This window comes from Gambusia affinis, linkage group LG04 (assembly GCF_019740435.1).
Source record: "Gambusia affinis linkage group LG04, SWU_Gaff_1.0, whole genome shotgun sequence".
NCBI lineage: Eukaryota > Metazoa > Chordata > Actinopteri > Cyprinodontiformes > Poeciliidae > Gambusia > Gambusia affinis.
This window is the reverse complement of record NC_057871.1, coordinates 23,422,286-23,444,030: the sequence shown is the minus strand read 5'-3', so window position 1 is coordinate 23,444,030 and position 21,745 is coordinate 23,422,286. Positions and strand designations below refer to the sequence as shown.

Below are 21,745 nucleotides of genomic sequence, written 5' to 3'. Positions count from 1 at the left end.
ACAAGTCGAATAGAGACTACAATCCTCGCAATACAGGAAAGTGGTGTGTTTTGTTAGCTTTTTTTTTCGTGTTTTTTTTTTTGTTGTTGATTTTTAGACCCCCTTTTTTGTTTATTGTGTAGTAGCTGGCTCAGTATCTGCCAGTGAAAGTCTTGGCTGTGAGCGAGTCTCGTGAAGAAGCAGCTCAAGCCTCGGAACAGAATTTTTATTTTATTTTTTTTAAATAAAAAAAAAACAAAACCAAACAAACAAAAAACCCCAGACTGAAGCGGCTGCTCGAGGACGGAGACGGTTCTGGACGAGGCCGGCGACTCAGAACAGGCGAGGCTCAGCACTAGGAGCAGCTTAGGGATCCCGAGTACATTTCAAGTGTCCATAGAGTCAAACATCTGAAAAGTAATAATAATCAAACCAAATGGCTATGCTTTTTTTTTTTCTTTAAATTTATTATTATTATTATCATTCTTTAAAATCCTCCCCACCCCAAAAAGAAAAGAAAAGAAAAACAGCTTAAAGACAACATAAAATATACAATTCTTAAAATAAGGAATGAGGAATAATAGTGAGTAAAATAAGACAGAACCAAAATAAGTTAACTTTTTCGCCTCCCATCCATCCCCCCCCCCCCACTGCTTGTGCTCTTTAAGGGACTGAGAAATAAATATTCAAGAGCGAGCAGAGTTCTTCCCGTTCTCGTTTCGAATGGGAACATGAATGGATGGCAGGTGGAGCGGGAAAAGGAAACTGTGGTTGAAGTGCAATTCGTAATGCCAGTGAAAGGTTAGGATGGAGATTATTGACATCATACGACCCGTTTTTCTCCTTCAGAAACACCCGACCCACCGGAGGAATGCCACATGCACGAGGAATATCAAACGAGAAATAACCCCCAAAAAAACAAACAAAAAACAACAACATAAAAAATAAATCCAATAAATAAAAACAAAAAATTAATAATAATAATTATAATGATAATAACATTAACTGCGCCAAACTACAGCCGCATCCTCCAACTGAAAGTCCTGACAGGACACACACACACACAGAGAGAGAGAGAGAGAGAGAGAGAGAGAGAGAGAGAGAGCTGCTCTGTTTGGGTTTTCTCCGTCACACCAATAAAACGTCGCTCCCCGGTCGGGGCGCCGAGTAAATAGTTTATTTCAAACAGCAAAGAAATGTTGAAAAGATAAAATTTCATTTATAATGCACCATAAACAGAAGTCAAACAGCAACAGCTCTATCCATGAGCTTTTTAAACTCTTTTTTTCTTTTTTTAAAGTTTGATTTATTAAGCTATTTGTATGTACAAAAAAAAAATAATAATAATAATAATATTAATTGCTCTAACTTGTTTATTTCGATGGTCACACAGAACTGAGGAAGGAAAGGGACTGAAACAGACAAAAAAAAAAAGAAAGAAAAAAAAAACTGCGGGAGTTATTGCTTCTTACTGCTGGAAAAAAGGTCTTGCCTCTGTTCCAAACTTCGGAGCTGTTACAATTTTTTTTCCTTGTTGCTGCTGCTTTTTTTTTTTTTTCCTTATAAGCGTGTGTGTGTGTGTGTGTGTGTGTTTTAATCTCGTCTCGGATTGTGCCTTGTTACATACCGACAGCTACGAAGTAGGCGAGTGCTGCATGGCTTTGTCGTAGCTGCTTGTCTGAGGGGAAAGGAGCGAAAACGAAACATTCGCACAAACTCACGACTTTTGAAACCGCATTCTGTGGCTTCCGCCCGTTTCCTCCCGCGATCGCCGCGACACGCAGAGGACGCTCTCCGGGTGGCGACGAGTCTGACCTGCCTTCCCGGTAGCACCGATTTCGAGGACGTGAGCCTCTGTGCTGCGGATAAGCAGTGAGGCGACGGGGAAGACGTCTGTGGCGCCCGCGGGGCGGAGATCCCTCCCCCGTCGTTAAGTTTCGGTTCAGACGCCCGCATTGGAGAACCGACGACTCTTGAGCAAGTTCACCGTTATAAAAAAAATTTAAGTGCATTTTCAGTAAAATCAGGGATTGTGCATGTTTTTAAAAATCAAAAGGAAATATCACGTCTAAATTCAATTACAAATTCTTTTTTTTCTTCTCGTAGTGGGTTTTTAAAAAAATCCAGAAGACTTGTGTGTGCGAAGCCTCCGTTCTCCCTTTAAACCAAACTTAAAACCCGATTGTTCGGGGCGAGGAGAAGGGAGGGGGGGGGGGAGGCCACAGGTGACGGCGGGATGGAGCGGATGTAACAAAAAGAAAAAAAAAGAAAAAAAAGAAAAAAGGCTCGGAGAGGGGATGCTGTCGTCGTTGGCGACGCCACGTTTAGATGGGCTATGAAGACGGCAGAGGAGAAAGACAGGCGGGTTTGGCAGGGCTGGTCGGTGCTGGCGGCGGCGGCGGCGGCTTTAGGAGGAGAAGGCAAGTTTGACGCTGCAGGAGGAGTAGCCCTCGTCGCTGGCCATGCTCTGCAGGCTGCTGTGGTCGTCCAGGTCGCTGGTGCTGGCCATGCTCACGCTGTCGAGCTCTCCATGGGAGAACTCGGTGCTCTCTACGTCCACCTCAATCTCTTCTGCAGAACAAAAAAAAAGGGGGAGGGGGAGAGGAGAGATGAAACGTTGATGTCTCATGTGGATGTACTGCTCTACGTACTCTATTTTATTTTATTTTTTTTTTTCATACCAATAGACTAGTGAAAAACACTAAAATCTAATGTACAGCCACAAATCTTAGTGGATTATAAGTGACAGACAGACACAGTTGGGAAGCTCCATATATAAAGATGTTATAAAATGCTTTTTAAAATTAAATCTAATATAAAGAGGGTGACCCACTTTTATTATTTTTTTTTTTATGTGGTTTTCTCAAGATAGTAAGAAAATTTCTCAGGGGAATATTAAAGTTTTTTTTTTTTTTTTTTTTTTTTGAGACAAGATATTTGCCACGGGGGAAAATACTTACTCTTAATAACTTTGGACACAATAAATAAAAAGAACCGGCTCATGTTTTAAATGTAGATGCAACATCAAGAACAGGTTTTTAACAATTAAAAAAAAAATTTTCTGCATCGAATTTTCACGAGTAATGACACCAGTCATATGATTTTTAGATTTTGTGATTAAGTTTGAATCTATGTTTTTATTATTATTATTATCATTATTATTATTATTATTATTATTATTTATTTATATATAATTTTCCATTACACAGGAAAAAAAATTCCATCCTTTTTTTCTTTCAAAATTTTAGGTTCATCTTTATATATTAAATCTTAGAAACAGAGAAAAAATGGTTGTTCTTTAAAAAAAATATATACAGAAATGAAGTAAAATGACTTTTTTTTTAAAATGCCATGCGACATTTGTGAATCTAAACGGGTTTGTTTCCGACTGGCCTGAAAGCAAAATGGATATTTAGGTCATGTTGGCTTAGGGGGGAACCTCCGCCCTCAGACTCCAGTATCACGCTGCATTTAGCCCCCATCCACCATCAACTCCGACAAGCTTCGCCTACATTAGCGAATCTCTGTCGACGGCCACCAACAGCACCTCCACTCTCAATGTTGCAAAATGAGCCAAAGAACCGCGGGGAGCTGGAACCTTGGTCGGAGTCCGAACGGTCGGAGCAGAGGGTGGAGCCCACGCTGTCCATGCGTATCCTCTCCCCCTCCCCCGGGCTGCTCTGGACGGCAGCGGCGCTTCCTCCACTCAGAAGCTCCAGCTGACGCTGTAGGTGTCTCTGCTCGCGCTCCAGGGACTCCAGCTGGTACTGGCTCTTCCTGTCGGCTTCTTCAAGTTTCTGGAGAGGACAAAAAAATAAAATAAAAAACCGCTGAGAACAGAGGAAAGGTTTGTGAGTTGTCACTTTAAACTTCGGGAATCCACAAGACAAATTCCATGACCAGGATGGACAACATGGTTATTTATTTGATATACGGCTCTGGAAAAAAAAAATTAGGAGACCGTTTAAAATACTCAGTATCTCTGATTTTACTTTTCATAGTTATATGTTTGAGTAAAATGAACATTGTTCTTTTATTCTATGAGCTAATGACAACGTGTTTCCAAAAATCCAAGCAAAAGTTTAGTTTTTATTTGGAGGAAATAAGAAATAGTCAAAATAATGAAAAAGATGCAGTGCTTTCAGACCTCAAATAATGCGAAGAAATCAAGTTCATACTCATTTAGAAACAACAATATGAAAGTTTTAACCCAGGAAGAGTTCAGAAATCAATATTTGGTGGAATAACCATAAGAATTTCAATGAGGTTCAGTGCAGTGGTCTCTTATTTTTTTTCCAGAGTTGTATATGTACATATATGACTTTTTTTGTTGTTTTTATCTTTTTACAATTTTTTTTTTAATTTGTTGGATAATTCTGAAAAGTAAGTGCAGGTTTGCTTCCAACATAAGGTTTTTATCTTCTAAAATTATGCCGAAATGCTACTTTGGATTGAACTGATTTGAATTCCTGAAACACACCCACTGCCCCACTAACATGACTCACCCATATAGACTCTGAGGGTTGCAGCATCTTTTTTTCGACATTGTGGTGACATTGAACCTCTTCCTGCAGGTCTAAACTCACACCATGCCAAGCTCTGTACAGGTTCAACTCAGATTCTGACAAAATGCCATCAGCCTCCCTCAGGGGGAGGCGGAGGGGCTTCATCTCTCCAACCCTCTCCCTTCCTCTCCCGCTGCAGCTTCTCCAGGGTGCGTCAACTTCTGCTGTCACACCTGGAGAGGCCGGGGTCTTCCAGGTATAGCTTGACAAATAAAAATGAGCCAATAATTCTGCGCCTCCAGCTGGGCCCTGGGAGTCATCTCGACGTACACTGACAGTACTGGGGTCCCTCACTGGTGGCATCTGTTCCTTACTTGTGCATGTTTTTTTTTTTTTTATCGCACCTTCGCCTCAAATATCACAACCGTGACCTAATAATAACTTCTTTATTTAATCTCCTTCTATGCTACGCAGATGAAGCGTCTGCGCTGGGAAAGTTCACTCACTTCTGCATGCAGGACGCTTGAAACTGAAAGAGAAACTCACAGCCAGCAGAACCACTTTTCTGATTAGGTTCTGCATGGAATTATCTGACCACCGGGTGGCACTTGTAGTGCAGGACAAATGTCATTCCCAGATGGTTGGTTGAGCCTTACACGTGAAAGAAAAATCTTACACAAAGAATATTAAATTCACATTAAACATGTATTGTTGCAACGGGGAGCCAATTAAAAGGGGAACACGTACTTCAAAGACTTCATGTTTTATAAAGTCCTCGCTATTTCCTAAGATTTAGACATTTTTCAATGTGACAGCACACATTCCAAGACGGGAAGCGATGTTAAATCAGCTTCAGATTAGATTAACTCTACTAATTCAACTCAAGTCTCTTACTTTCCTTTTTTTAGCAGAAATGACAAATAAAATTAATTATGGCGTCTCTGTAAACACAATTGTTCTTCAAAAAGGGCTGGTTGAGACCGAAGACATTTGTCATGCAGCTTTTTGGTTAGAAAAGGAGAGAAAAGAGAAATTATTAAGCTTGTTGTAATTTATCGTGCGATATATTGAGTTATAGCTTAATGCGACGGGCCTAGCCACAATCATTTGGATTTTGCCAGACCTCCACAGCTAAAATGTTATGCAAATATCCACACAACTACAAAGAGAAACCACAGATGGAGTTGAAAAATAACAGCGAAAGAGGAAACACAAAAAGCAGAGATACTGAGGTTAGGTGTTGCTATGTAGGGAAAGCAATTTTCCAACTAAAGGAAATGTGTGAAACTGCAAACTCAGTAACACCAATCACAATCCCCCCTCAAACTACCAGTTACCGCATTCACTTATCACATTTTGCTTGCAGCCCTATGCCTATTACGATACAAACAGGGAGTGGGGGTTGTGGGGGGACCGTGGTCGTGCCTGATACAGCAGCTCTGTGCTCCGACCTAACAGCCTTCTGTCACAGTGGCCAGCACTAGCATGCGTGACTCTCCTAGTGACGGAGCAAAACAAAAGGCCGTCAATAAGCCGCAGTTGACAGCAGCAGAGGTGCAGAGTGGTGACGGTGGAGAACAACAATATTGGCTTTATGCTGGCACATAACCCCCCCCCCCCGCATCACGTGCGAGCAGCACGCCAGGCCAACATTCTCACATACAGATTGCTCCATCTGAGGCAATCGTGTATTTTTGTAGCGGCGTCCAATTGGTTTCAGTTTTTTTTAATACCTGTTATTAATTTTAATTATTATTATTATTATTATTATTATTATTATTATTATTATTATTATGTCCAGTGAACAGATGGAAAATGAGGACGACGTGACGTGTTTAAATGCCCCCCGATTTTTTCCATGACACTATGTGATGACAATCAGACGATGCCAGACCTCATAACGCACGCGTGTGAGTGACAACACAAATGAGAAATCGCCTACCTGGTCGCATGAATAGAAAGAGACACACTGCATATGGAAAAGTTTGTGCCCTATGATAACTAAGTGCAGTCGTACAATATTGCGCAAAATATACGTGAAACTTTTCCTCATTTGTGCCTCATTACATCCACAGTTTGTGGATGGAGATGCTTTCGTCAGACAAGACCAAACGTTAACGTTCCGTTGACTTGCAAATTGTTGCGTGCGTCACATTGCTCATCATGTTGAAACATGGTGGTGTCACCATCATTATTTGGGCTGCTGTTTTTTATAGCAGTTTCTAGGAAAACTGGTCTAAGTGATCAGATAATACATCATCTTTTTTTACTGTGCGTCATTGTGATAGTCTTATGGCAATGTCTGTCAAATTGTGTAACTAGGACAACCTGTAACATCCGTACCTTTATGTGTGCTTTGGCTTTATTGAGTAGGCCCAGGGTGGTGTGGCGGCTGCAGTCGGGTCCCAGAGGTATGAGGGCCTTCAACCTCTCCAAACACAGCCGCAGGTGGGCTCGTCTATAGAGTATAGAGGAAAGACAAATAGAAAGGAGCACAATGATTGGATTGCCAGTGTTTTCACCAATGTATTGTAAGTATGATGTGCTTGCCTCCCACCCCACCAGGCTAAGCGTTGTTTATTTTAAATTGGGGTTTTTTATACACCAGTAACAGTGACACTAAAGACAGATTAAGCTAGGTCTATAGTTTACACATTGAACTGGGTGCGAAGGGGTGCGCACCAATTGTGCAAAACACAATGGGCTGCTGCCTTGGATTGTCCAAACATTGTCTATTAAAAATGCCTTCTAGTTGTCAGATGAACATTTTTGAAAAGCTATCTTAACCTCTAAAAGGCTAAACAACTTTCTAATTTGAAGCCATTCAAAATTGATGCTTAAGGGTGAACTGTCCTTTGTAGAGGATACTGAACTTCGAATCCTTTCCTCAACTGGGTGATTTACATTAACGACAACAGCTTTCATATAATTCATGTCTTACTTCCTTCTCAAGGTTATGCCTCATCCTCCGCAGTTATTTGAGTTTAAGCTACGCCAGCCATCTACATTACAACCAAAGGTACAGCGATGGGGAAGGTGATGTAATGGCTTTTCCTGGAGCCTGCTCAACTCCAGCACTCCATCATTCTTGACAGTTCCGTATTCTGTGACTGGAGATGGACAGCAAGTACTATCTATCCCGCTAATGGACCCCCCGGTTGAGAGGTAAAGTGAGATAATTGTATCTTTAACAAAATCAGAGCTCCATTAGGAGGGGGCTGCCCTTTCAGCTCAGCCTGGGGGGTAAGATCGGAGAGACATTAAGCACCCGTAGACTCAGAAGTGATCTCTGGGGGAACCAAAGGAGACGTACCCAAAGGACCGGAGCGGGAATTCACTGCAGACGTTTGGGCTATGTGGTTCTCTGCTATGCCCCGCTGCCTCAGGGCTGGTGGCTGCATGCGAGTGTGCGTGTGTTTGTGCTATGGTTCAGTTATGCATGGATGGTGCTGATAAGAGCATAAGGGCAAACTATTACAGCCATTACACCAGTACTGTATATGGATATTGTATGAGAATAAACATTGCATGTCTGCAGACTAAACAAGTCTACAGCAGTCTGGTGCAGCCCGTGTGGCCACAGCTTTGAAAGTCACAATACACATGGGCATACACACACACACACACACACACACACACACACACAAATGAGGTCTAAATGATGACTATCAGTCTGGCTCAGGTCAACAGGCTGTTTAATCAGCTCTATTCAGTTCCCCTTTTCTTCTCCATGATGGATATGCCTATCTGTACCTTTCATCTGTTCATACACAGGTATCAACTCCCACCTTTTAACAACTAACAACAGAGCTCCATCTGGGAGAGCTCACAGACTAAACACGGCACAATGCAACTAAACGTGGTTAAGTTTCTACCCACTCTTTCCATCAGTCTAATGAGGAACTGCAATGGATAATTCAGGAATCGAGGCAAAAGAGTTTTTTTTGTGTTGAGTTTTGCAAGCAGACGTTCAATGTGGGGTGTGTGTCTTCAGCGTGATGTTTTGGTATTTTGCATGAGATATTAAAAGTGCATTTTTAATCTCATCAGCCTGGAAAACCGTTTCCCCATGTTTAGCTGTTTCCAATACAATACTTCTGGCAAACTGAAACTTGCACTTATTGTGGCAATTGGCTGGTTAACGACTTAGTCCTGCTTTTAAGTACTCATCAATTTTCACTGACCTATCTTTTGTGTTCTTTGGTCTTCAAGATGTTGGTTGTTCACTACTATTTTCTCACAAACCATTGGAGCCCTCGAAAAACAGCTGGATTTATAATGAGGCTACTTCAGTAGGTGACTTCTGAAGATCACTGGTTTCTACAGATTTCTCTAGGGGCATTTGAGCAAAGTGAGTTAATTTTGCAATTGTGCACTCTTTTTTTGGGTGTGGGGGGTGAAGAGGCATCAAATAAATCCCAATGAAATGCATTGAAGTTTGGGTCCCCAAAATGTGAAAAAGCTCAAGGGATTTGAATGCTTTTTGCAAGGCACTGTGTATGTACATGTTTTCATCCTACGCCACTTTACTGTAAGTCACAATGACTAGGATTTTCTTCACAGACGCCCAGGTAGGGCCTGATAAAGAGAGCAGTAAGGGACGAACTGGGCACTGCAGTCATGTGTGGGCCTGTTTGTCTGAGACTCTGGCCCGTCAGGCATAAAAATGTGCTAACTGCAGACACCGGAGACGCTCAGTAGAGATTACAGTCAATGCCAGACGACCCCTGATAACCCCCCATTTACATGCACTCTTTGTCTTCATCCTGCTTTCACCCTCACCCACCGACATGACAAACGGTTGGGGGAACCAGGCTACATGGCACGTCGACACTTTTCCCATCCCAAATATCTTATTATGGTTCTTAGCACACAGACCGCAAATAGTGTGCGAGTGGGTACTTACTGGGCAGCTGATCCCCACTGCTGATTCACCGCAAACAACCTTCCACACCCACTGGATGTTGACATGGGTGAGCGTGCTCACTTCTTTCACCACTTTGGCATTTATTCACAACTACTTTAGGCGCTATTGCATCTCTTCTGGTGGAAAGATGCAACTTGTTATCAGCATCCATACACCCTCACTCTTATAGCTTGACTTATATGCAAGATATAGTCTTTCTGACTTATATCTTGCATATAAAAGTCTGTATGCAATGTGACATTTTTTTTTTTATCTCTGCGGCTATGACGCAACCCAAGTGTGTGGCACTTAGATAATTACAGATGCCCAAAGAAGCTAGATGAGCAAAAAAAAAAAAAAAAGGAGGGACAAAGACGGAGTAACCGCAAAAGGACAAAGCAGGGAGGGGCATCTAATTGCAGCTTATGGCAGTTGCACAGAACAGTCTGGTAACTGGACATCAGCGTAAGTCTTAGCCGGAAAAGAATTTAGAAAGTACTCTATTGTAGAAACCTGCTGATTGCATTAGGACGGCCACAGGCATGTGAAGAGTTGCAAGGGGGCTGGTTCATGTCGGTTAGTGCAACTGCCACCTTCGCAAACCAGACCGTGGATGCACGCTACGTTGGAAGAGTCCATTTTGACTTGAAAAGCTGTAAAATGTTTCCTACTTTTGTATTCTGAAAGCCCCAAAAGAAGGCAATGTAGTTTTGGTGGAGACTGAGTGTCAGCAGGGTTTTTACAGACAAAGATAGACTCCGGCGTCAATGGGTTTAATCTAAATGAGGTCAAAGTGTTCCCCTTAGAGGCTACAGGGTCATAAACCTAGACTCCTGGTGATGACCCCCCCCCCAATCACAGGATCAATACCACTTAAAAGCACCTGTTCATCAAGGAGACTTGCTGCCGAAAAAGCTGCAAACAGGATCAGCTGGAGTTCGAGCGAGATCATCTGACTATAAATACGAGATATGCATCAATCTATCATAAATTGAAATAAGATAATTTTCCTCTGAAATATTGAAAATATTTTTTTCATGTTTTTACCCATTCATAAAGTCATTCAAAACTAATGCCATCTGCCATTTTCATTTTAGAAATGCATTAACCAACAGAATGTACTTTGATGCACTTTTTTGGGTGTAATGGAAATCCGGAAAAGGCTGGGGGCATGTCCTGCATTCGGTGCATTTCTAATAACAATATGCAGGCACAATCTTTTTTTTATTTTGCTTCCCCCCTTAACCCTCTTATAATCACACTAACCAGCAACAGAGCCTTCTGTTTCCAGAGTTCTTAGAAAAGCCTGGTTGGAGCCAGTTGCATAAACAGCTATAGATTTACCTAGAAGAGCCATAACTTTGTGTCCTCTGCTGCTAATGTTAAGGTTCTGTTAAGTATATGTGGATAATCTTTTGCCTGGTACAATAAATAGAACATCTTTCACAAAGAGGTTAAACTACCTTCTACAATTAAATGCCCTTTATGGTACATAGATTGCACAAGAAGCATCAGCAAATCCAAATGAGCAAAAACACTTTTTCGATACCCTACAGCATAATAATACATTACATATTGGCAGCCACTAACAGCATGTAGAGTCCAGTGTCTAATGAATGGCACAATGAGCTGCAGGTTGTCTGAATGAGGAACTCTCCATCTGTGACGGATTATATAACACGTGGCCTGTTGCTACCAAGACCTTTGCTCTGAACTGTCACACGCAGCAGGGATGTCAAACCCTCACTGCCAATGAGCCAACAAAGGCAAAATAGCCCTTTTTTTCCCTAGTGTTTAGCAAACATAGATGCTGGGGTGGAAGAATAAATGAAAGGGTTGTGTTTTTTTTTTCTTCTTTAGGCACCTAGCAGTTACATGCAGGCGAACAGCCGCCCCCACCGTCCCACGGTGTCTTTGACAGTACATTTATGAACAGATCGATCTATAATGTGAGTGGTTATTTACAGAAAAACCACATCTAAAGCAGCCGCAGATCTCTCACCATTGCCTGGGAGTTACCTGCTCAGAAAATATTCACCGCGGTAGTAAAAGAATCGTTCAGGCGCTTTCAACTCTGGTTTTACCAGCAAAATCATCAGCAGTGAAGAATTTTTACTAACAAACAAAATATGAAAACTTCCAACATTTGTTATTAATGAAACTCTCCAACAACTAGAAATTGCTGGACAATTAGGACAAACTTGGAAACTCAAAAAAATTTAAACAAAACTTTACAACACCATCTAATTTCTTTTATTTAAAGCAGCATGAGCTGGTTTTGTCTTGTCAATGTTGGGGCCTTCTTTTACCTAGTTAAACATCCACTGGCAGCAACAGGTAGGCAGCAATGGTTGCTCTACCCTGTATTCCAGTGGAAACTCAGGTCACGCCAGCACCTCCTCCAGGCATCTCGTTAAAACAACTATAAACCACAGCAACAGTGTTAACTGGAGCGTTTTTTTTTAAGTGGAACATTTTTATAACCTGCCTTGATGCAGTTTCCCGGCCCATGCCTAGATCTTTTTCCGACAGATGTACAAATTCAGATTGTTAGAAACCATCAAAAAGTGTAAAATTTTACACTTGGTACCATTGGAACCACCCAACAATTTATTTATTTATTTTTTTTCACAGATAAATAAACCAAAACCTAAAGAACACAGTGAACTATGGCAATGAGCACTCCACTGCTGAATCCTCAAGGAAAAGCTGGCAAGCAGACAGCTCTTCCTGTCCTCCGGAGACAATGGGCTGCTTCCAAACTACTCACTCCACTCAAGTATGAAGACATGTGGGTCTCTGTCATGCTGACGATTGTATGTGTGTGCGTGTGTGTGTGTGTGTGTGTGTTTGTGCTTCCGTGAGTTGTGCTCCTGACAGGCCCCAGATGGGTGTGCAGGCAGGCAGCTCTGCCTTTTGGCTTTGACATGTGAGCGAGCAGCCAGCCAGCCCTGGGTCACTGCGCCGCACCTTTCCTCTGCCTCCATCCTGCTCTCGAAACCAGCCTCCCTGTGAATCTGCGCAGACTGCATTTTATTTTTATCCAGACCCTTCCGCCCCTTAGTGAATATTGCCTCCATTACTTTCCTTTCTTCTTGCTTTAATTTTAGTTCCAGTGAAAAACAATCATCTTCTGAGAACATTTATTGGCACAACTGATACCATTCCACTTGTTTAAATGTGGGAATCTACTTCCAATGTGACTGAAGCACAGTCTTTTTTTTTTTTTTTTCAAAGTTTACATAGAGAAGCTGACCACCTCAACTCCCACCGAAACCTACGCACATCCTATGTACAACTGCTCAGCACTCACTTCACGCCTCTGCTGTTGGTGGGGCACTGCAAGGCACTCACAACGCACCATGCATTCTAAATCGGATTTAATATGCAATTACAGACAGATAAAATTGCCTTGATGTTGTTCATTACTCTGATTTGAAACAAGATTAACAATCGCTTCAAGGCAAAAAAAAGAAGAAGAAAAAATCCCATCAGATCAAGAAGACTGGAGTCATTAGGAGCAATTAGCTGTAACTTCTTGATCTCAGTGACACTGGTGTAATAACCTAAGAATACTGTAAGCTATGACACTGAAATTCTGATGATATTTTTGAGTGAACTATCACATCTTTATTTTTAAATATTGTGATTCTGATACATAGAATGAAGCAAACAATAAGTAGAAACCTTTGTTAAAAGTAGTAGTCGTTCTCAGGCATTTATTGGACAGAATATTATCCTTTTTTGTCACCTTGTTCCATTTAGTGCTTAGTTAGCCAGCCTGCACTCAGCTGCTTCACAAACGTTGCTAATAGCTCACAAGCTATAGCTTGAGACAAACAAAGAGACACTTTATGTTGCGTTCCATGCCATGACAGTCTGGTGTTGCTGGTGTCCATAAAGATTTTCAAACAGCATAACTTCACTGTCTTGAAAGTGAAGAAAAAGTTTAATAGCCTTCGTCCTAACTGCACAAAAACAGGTGGAGCAGTGGGCAAATAGCTAGAGAAGACTCCTGTACCTTCTACAATATCTTGATCAAATGGGCTTGTAACTGTAAGAAGATGCACGTCAGAACATTTTAGATGTTCCAAAATCAGACCTTTCCAAAGAGTCAACATTTCCAGACACCGGTAACCAGCCTGTACGTACAACAAATACTTCAGCTGATGTCGTAGTGGTTCCTATCTTGCCAGGTATGCTTACATTTTCGAAATATTCGTGGAAGCGCTGCCATTTTGAATAGTACATGTGCGGTGGGATCAATGGCGTGAAACTCAGTGTATTACTATGTTGCTTTGATTTGAGGTTGAATGCTAATTTAATTTGTTTTTTATATTAAAGAATGAACTGATTGTCTGGGAATTATATTTCAATGCTCTATCACTGCCTTCACAAGGTCAGATTATCATGAACCAAATTAATCAGGAAGTAGCTCAGTGCTATCAGCTTTAAACAAGGGGAAGAGTATGACAGAAAAAAATGCAATATATCACAAAGGACTGCAATAAATAACTTTGTTGGAAAAGGAATGCATCTAAAAGTCAGAGGACAGTAGAACTTTATGACATGACTTGGGCACCCTTGGATAAATAAGTTCAGGTATTCTAGTTTCAGCAATTAAATGAAAGAATAAACAGTGCCCCTTTAGGTATTATAATCTATGGTTTTTATGGACTGGATGGCCCTTTTTTATCTGAAAACAAACAAATTCTGTCTTTTGTAAAGGTCATCACATAATGATAAAAAAAAAAAAGACAATACAGGTTAAATTCTGTCAATTCACCTAAGAACAACAATGAGCCTGGTGTTTTGAGAAAAAAAAGAAAGATACAACCTAGTCCAAGTTAATTGTGGAGATAATTTTGCTTGTAAAAGTCACTGATTATCAAAAAGGAAAATATAATCCACTGATCGTTATGTCTTTTCTGTGTATGACAGAGAGATTCCACAGTTCCTACATTTTACTAGTGTTAATGCAACCTGAAGACAAGCAGATGATTTTTGGGAGAAAAAAAAAAGCATGAACATTTAAAAGAGGTATGGATAAGTTCCCATGCAGTTACCAAAAACATAATTAAAAACTACTATGACAAAGCAGCGTTTCTAAGTATACTCTGCTGTCTGAAAGTCCTCCTAACCAGGAGCTGAAGGGTTACCCACACAGAAAAGAAGAAGAAGAAATACAGCTGACCTAGATTGTGAATACTTAAATAATGGATAAGTTCTCAGGCCATCCAAGATGTCTGACATAATTACTGGACAGGCTTTTAAAAGAGAGGGTCACATTTCCAGCCCAGACACTGGTCAATACTCTCCTCTTTGACAAATCCCCCTACTCTCTAAAACCCATTTAACACACACATACACACACACTGACACATACATAATTTGACCCATTTCTAAAACAAGTAGAGAGAAAGCAAACGTGACCCTTCACCCACTTATTACACTAATTACACATGAGCAATGATTGCTTCTGTGGTTAATCTTTTAAATTGACACAAGAGAGGAAATTAAGACATCGCTGGACTTGTGGAAAAAAAAACTTTGACTTTCATGGGGGAAATCCACTGTTCCTTCTGTGCCTTGCTTGATCTGCAGCATGGAGGTTCATTTAAAGCAGCCTTCCATCATAATTCACAACGTGGTTAAAGATTATTGGAGTGGTTGCAGTCTGTCAACTGAGAACAACATCAAATGTCGTTCTCGACATTTAATTACCTCGCTTTAAGGAGGGAGACTTGCAAATCTACCAGAAAGACTTCCCTCCCACCCCCTTTCGGTGTTTTCTAAATCCATTACGTCTGTGTTAAAGGCGGCTCAGTCTCCTGGGCCGCACATCATAAAACAGCATGTGTCACACTGGATCCTCGCTCTACAGATGATAACATGTAATATACATGGTCTAGAGGCAGGTCTGAAGGTTCCCAGTCAGGCGCCAGTCTATGTGTATGTGCTCGGCGATGGTCTTGCTCTTACTTTAGACGGTGAATTGATTGTGTTGATGGCACACGATTGCACTCCAACATTTAGAGGTCAATAGAACGATCGTTGCACATTTAACATCTTGCATCAACAGATAAGTCGGCATTAACAAAATAGGGAAGCTTAAGCTGATGTTTATGTGGTTGGGTCATATTTCTTAAAGGTAACCTTAGATTTTCCTTCTCTTCTGGATATGTCACATGATTGATGTTAGGCAACAGCTTAAGTAATGTGCTTGGAGTTCATACACACATATATACGTATATATTTAACAAAGGAGAAGCAAATACTACCTAAGTTTACTGCTGTCATCAAGGTGGCACCAACTTGGCTGCAAAAGTGGAGCCTTATCAATTACAGCTTTATAATCTGAGTTTTAAACACCAAGTTGAAAAGATAACAAATGGAAGCAGACAAGCTCTATCTCAAAGTAATTTCACTGGCTTTAACTTTGTGTTTATGACACGTGATTACATAGTTAGCAACTTGCCAAGATGTCATTAAAACCCACTACATACTAATTTCAAGAAAACCCCATCCAGCAACGGCAAGGATCAAGGTGTCTGTTTTGACATGAGCACGATCACAAAACTAATGCATCAAATGTAGTGTGTTATTTGAATGCACTTTAAAGCTTTCTTAAGCGTACTCATGGCTTTGATGTTTTCATTTATTTATTAATTTTTTTCATTTTAAATTAGTATATGATTAAGACTCAGTATGGGCGAATGCCAAATCTTAAATGACTCAAAATCTATTAAAACATCCCGAAATAATGTGTAGCATAATACTCAATCAGAAGTACTGTTTGAGTGCTTGTGTTGATGTGAAAATAGGAAGAGCATTACCACATTGCTTAGTGAAAGCTAAAACAGGGTTAAAAGCCATTACGTAAAGTGAAGACCACTTACCAACAGGCAATAGGGTCAGTGATGTCTACCATTTTGAATGTAAAGATAGAAAGCACAATAGTTCTCATTGAATAGACAAAAAGGTTATTTTAGGAGCTACACATTTTGATAAATAGAGTAAAAGTTTTATGTGGTCACTCCAAAGCCTGAACCGTAGGCTTCAGCAGAGTACTTCCACATATAAGATTAAAGCAATCCTTTAACAACTGTATTTTTGTTTTTTTGTTGGTGTCCTTTTCATCATCTCCATGAAACATGGACAGATGGACTGGATGCAGAGCGAATCAGAGAGAAATCTAGAGGCTGAGATATAGAGAACGGGGGAGGAAGGGTAGCGTTCTGACTGTGTAATCTGTCCAGAAACTGGAAATGGGCACCAATGTGAGTTCAACCAGTAACTCTCCTGAGCTTAAACTTCCACACTGAAGACTCTTTTCAGCATGACCTGGTAACTCTTGCGCACGGTGCGTTCACTGACCAGAAAAACTTTGGGATTTAATATTTCCTTCTTTGTTAGTCACCACTTAGGATTATCAAGCTGAAATTTGTATCACACCGGTTTCCAGTTGATTTCTCTGTGAATTTCTGGTGAGGTGCTTACATGGCAACTTCAAACCTTAGCAGAAGTAAAATCTCAACAAGTCTGTCCATCAGCTAGCGCCAAATAGAACTACAGCAAAACTTCTTTCAATTTAAAAGAACTTTTTAGAACAAGCAGATCTTCTACACTCCAGAACATAGGCTTCATAAATTAACTGTCTGAACTTTGCATCTAACAAGTTTTATTGTGCACGCAACAGTTTTACTGCACAGCGTTAACCAACCGCCAAATGTTAAACTTAATGAGAGAAATGGAAATGAGGTAAATGCTTAGACCTCTTCTTTCTACTACAGAAACTGATGGTGGTAGCAGGATGAAACGGGGCTATAAAGGCATCACTGCTGGTGGGGGGGTGGGAATGAGACTCTGAGCCAATTGCGACCTCAGTCCCAAAAAGGGATTTTACAATTAAAACTTGTATAGCTGTAACTACGGCTAAATGAATGTAGTGGTAAATAAAGTGAGGAAAGATGAAGCCTCACTCACAAAACCCAATGAGGCCATTGTGAGGCCACAATTTATTACTTGATGCATTGAGAAGTAGCCATTTACGATTTTGAATTAAACTGCAATATTGTATTCTGCTAATGTTTGCATATAACCAAATTTTGACAAAAGCAAAGGTGGAACTCTCAAGTTTGTAGGTGTGGCAACAAGACTGTGTATGGCGAACACATAAGTGGTTGGGAGAAAAAGCAATTCATCTTGCACTCTCTGACCTTGAAGAAAAAATGACTACAAGAGCCACACCACAAATATGCATGAAAAGGATTTACAATCATAGTCAACAGGCGTAAAGCACCAACGTTTTTGCAACATGGAGCACCCATGAGAGTAAAATCCCAAAATTTGAAGCTCTAACATCTCGTTTTCTCTAAGTGGTACAAAATGGACTATGTTGTTTTGGTATTATATTATATGGTCTAGAGCAGTGGTCCCCAAGAAATAATTAAATATGTCAGTTCTATGTATTGAGTCTGGAGGAGCTTTTATTTTGAAAATTCTAAACCAGATGCTGTCTGTTAGGTCTTGCGCGCCAACATGCTGCAGAATGAGTAAGAAACAACGGCATCGGTCTCTGTCCTTACAACGTGTGCGTACCCCTGAAGAAATGGTTCAGTACGCGTCGGTTGTGTTGGACACTTTTTGTGAAAGTAGTGTACTGAAGCGCATTTACCTGTGCTGTACTGCTCAGGGGAAATAATCAAAACAAACCCAATCTAATGTCACCATAAAGTGAATGGGTGTCAGTGTGATTTACTTTTGATAAGGTCAGCTCTTTATGTTAAAAATGTGCCGGGTTCCTAATGGAATCTGCTACAAATGCAATCTCAATAATTGACGTATCCTTCTGAATCATGTTTGAATCAACTCCTGACGTGCCAAAGGAGTTCTGCCAATAGAGGCCATTCCTGTGATAAACAGAGTGACGGGAAGACATAGATGACCGGTGACTGAGAGAAAATGGATGCAACGATGCAGCAATTCACTCTCTGCAAACAGCCACCACAGACATCGGCACGTGATCACACATATAAGCATACATGTGCAGAGTTTGTCTGAGTAAAAAAGAGGGTGGGAGATGTGCTCTCCGTGCGGCTGGGCAAAGACACTGCAGGGCTGAAGCCCATCACTAATGCACAGATTAGTTCACACGTGCACACTGCCTTTTAATCTCCACCACTGACAAAGGTTTGAAGGCAGCACAAAGGAAAGGAGGCAAGAGACAGAGACATGGAGCAAATGAAAGGGATGAGCATGGAAATTGAGCCAGGTGGTGGTGGGGGTTGGCGGAAGAGAGGTGGGCAGAGGAACATCAAGAAGGAAGATGGGAAAATGCTTTACACTGCACGATGACCACACACCCCTGAAAGGTTGAACATTCATTTCAATTAATCTCCTTCTTGATTCTCAGTCTGCAGAACAGAACTCTCCCAACAACAGGCCTCGGTTTCTCCTCAAAATATCTGTCACTGAAAAGGAGACTCGAATGTAGCCAAGACCTAAAAATGAGCCTCGTGAGATACAGCCTGATGTTGTGCCATGTAATAGGAACAGAATCTTCTTATTCCCACAGAGAGGAAATATCTTTGATGTAGCCTCACATTTTCTACATAAATTAAGCCGCACAAGCTTGTCATAGTGAGTCGCCCCGTTACTGATGGTGGCCGTTAGATTCACTGTGTGTTATAACTTTATTCACTCTTACATGACAAATGAAGATGTTCTCTCCAGGTTTTGCTGATGGGAAAGTACGTGAAGCAGCGTTTATGAAAGTATAAGAGGCGGAGACTTCTCCCCCTCATGTTTAAGCTCATTGCTCTCATTGGTCAAAAGCTAACCTCTATGATTGGTCCACAGGCAGTGGTGTTTCTCCTTTCTCCCCAGCTGTGGGGCTAAAAATAGAAGCCACGTTCATATTTAGCACACAGTCTTGCATCTTCTGCAACCACATCTCTTTCTCTTAATTTTTCACTCTTTTCCTTTCTTAGCTGTGACTAAACAGCACGAAGGTCAATGTGACAGAGCGCTGTAAGATTTGGCCGCGCAAACAGACATTTCATCCTGGAAGACTCTGAATTGTGTTAACGTTTTAAGAGCACAGGCTGGACAGACTACAAACCTCGTCATGTGGGAGGAAGAAGACAATGTGCGGAACATTACCGATCAGCATGAACATTCGGTCGCTAATAAATGTGGTTAATTGGAACACCTGCTGCAAGCAATAAATAAGAGAATAAATCACTCCTTTTCACACAGTGTGCATTTTATTTAACAGCAGACTGATCCCATATGCCAGTCCACCTTTAGCAAATCAAACAGTTACACCACTCTCCAGTGTAATGTGGTGTAGTGTGTGGAAAAATAACGGCTTAACTAGGAGGCTGAGCTTTGCAAAAGTATACACACCATTCGCACTGGTTCGCATTTTGACATGTTAAGACGACAAACTTTAATGTTGTTCATTGGGACTTTATGTGAAAGATCCAACACAGACCAATGCATAATTGTAAATGGAAAAGTACATATTGCATCCTTTTAAATGTTTCTAGAATTAAAAGTCTAAATAATGTGATTTGTATTTGAGTCACTCTGAGGCGCAGCTTTCCCTTGCAATTGCATCTGCAGTCTTTTGGGGCAGGTCTGTATCGATGTGTCACATCTACAGGCTACGGTTGATGAAGCTCTTTCAAACTCAGTGGTTTAAAATAGACATCTGTGAATGTCTATTTTCAAGTCTTTTCTCATGTTCTCAGTTGCACAGGTCTGGACTTTGACTGGACCACTCTCACACATGAACTCTGGTTGAATGTTTAGGGACGTCCGGCTAGAACAGGAGTCCCCAAAGTGGGTCCTCGAGGGCCGGCATCCTGTACGTTTTTTGTTCTCTCCCTGGTAGCACCAACAACCTTTTCAGCATGTCAGTGTTCTTCTTAGTCCTTCTAATGAGTCATCATTTGATCCGGGTGCATTAAACCAAGGAGGGAACTAAAACATGCAGGGTGCCGGCCCTCGAGGACGGACTTTGGGCACCCCTGGTCTAGAAGAACATGAATCGGTGCCGTGGTCTCATTGGGGTGGGCATTTATCACAGTTTATCATTTATTGTGCTCAGTTTCTTGTCATTACAGGATTTTTGATTTGATGATAAATTCTAATTAATTATGTTTTTTGTTTTTTTACAACTGTTCATATAGTCGGGATTGCTATTTTTATTGTTTACTCAACAGTGTTTTTAATGAGACAAATAGATTTGAAAATATGATTAAATCCACTTTCTATGGGCAGCTTAGTGACACAAGTCACACGCTTCTTTATGTGACTGGTATCCTAAATAAGCGCATTACAAATGGGTATGGTTTCCAGAGCAGTATTTGTGTCTGTGTTGCTATTAATGCTGTGTCATGCAGTCACAGCTTTACAGTTACAGTTACTCACAAATTAGCTCCAACCAACTCCCCATTAACTTTGCCCGGCTTTCTGTCCCAGTTTAAAAGAAGCTTTCCTTCTGCATGATGCAGCAGTAGTATAATTTCGCTGACATTTTACTGTTACGTGCCACTTTGAGTAGGTCTATCATATAAATTTAAGTTATTCCTTAATTTATTTTAGATGTGTCAATTTTAGTGACTTCCTCCACAGTTTTGCTTGATTGCAGTTTACTTGTTTTACAGCAATAGCTACACACCTGATAACCAGAAAACAGAAAAAAAAAAAGTTGCATCGTAAAAAGGTTGTACAGGTTGTACAACTCAGCAGAACATACTGTGTGTTATAGATCTCAAGATTATGATACATGTAAAACTGAATGTTCATGGCTCGCATGATGCACATAATACAACAGCACAATATAATTTCCTCATTATAAATGGGGATCTAAGACTTCGAGCTATTTACATCCTCTAACTGTAGTGGCAGGTGAGAACATCCCACTTTGGTAATTATAGCACAAAAAGGCTCGCTGTACATAAATCTGGAGTACAGATTAGGCTTGCGTGCTACTCAAGGCGTCCCTTAGTCAGGTTTGTTTGACCGATTACCCGGCTCATCTCATTACCCTGTCAATTACTTCCTTGTCCTCTGGGACCATCGTTAGGTAAGCCAGAGCCAAGAGAGGCCACTGACAACACGAACAATGTAATTCCTCATTATAAATGGGGGATGTGAGAACATCCCACTTTGGTAATTATAGCACAAAAGGCTCTCTGTACATAAATCTGGAGTACAGATTAGGCTTTGCGTTGTCCTTAGTCAGGTTGTTTGGACCATCATTAGGTAAGCCAGAGCCAAGAGAGGCCACTGACAACACGAAACGGATGGCCTCGGAGAGAAGGCAGTTAAAAAAAAACACCCC

At 41.0% G+C, this 21,745-nt stretch overlaps 1 protein-coding gene across 2 annotated transcripts in view; it reads right to left on the bottom strand.

Moving 5' to 3' along the window:
* Positions 1-90: 90 nt before the first annotated feature.
* mxi1 (max interactor 1, dimerization protein) overlaps positions 91-21,745 on the bottom strand; it is a 38,042-nt gene continuing 16,387 nt past the window's right edge. For both annotated transcript variants that reach the window (XM_044114547.1, XM_044114548.1), the window contains exons 4-6: positions 6,828-6,942; positions 3,578-3,776; positions 91-2,550 (exon numbers count right to left, since the gene is read on the bottom strand). In XM_044114547.1, the coding sequence (XP_043970482.1) occupies positions 2,387-2,550; positions 3,578-3,776; positions 6,828-6,942 (478 nt within the window). In that variant the 3' untranslated portion in view covers positions 91-2,386. The remainder of the gene's footprint in view (positions 2,551-3,577; positions 3,777-6,827; positions 6,943-21,745) is intronic.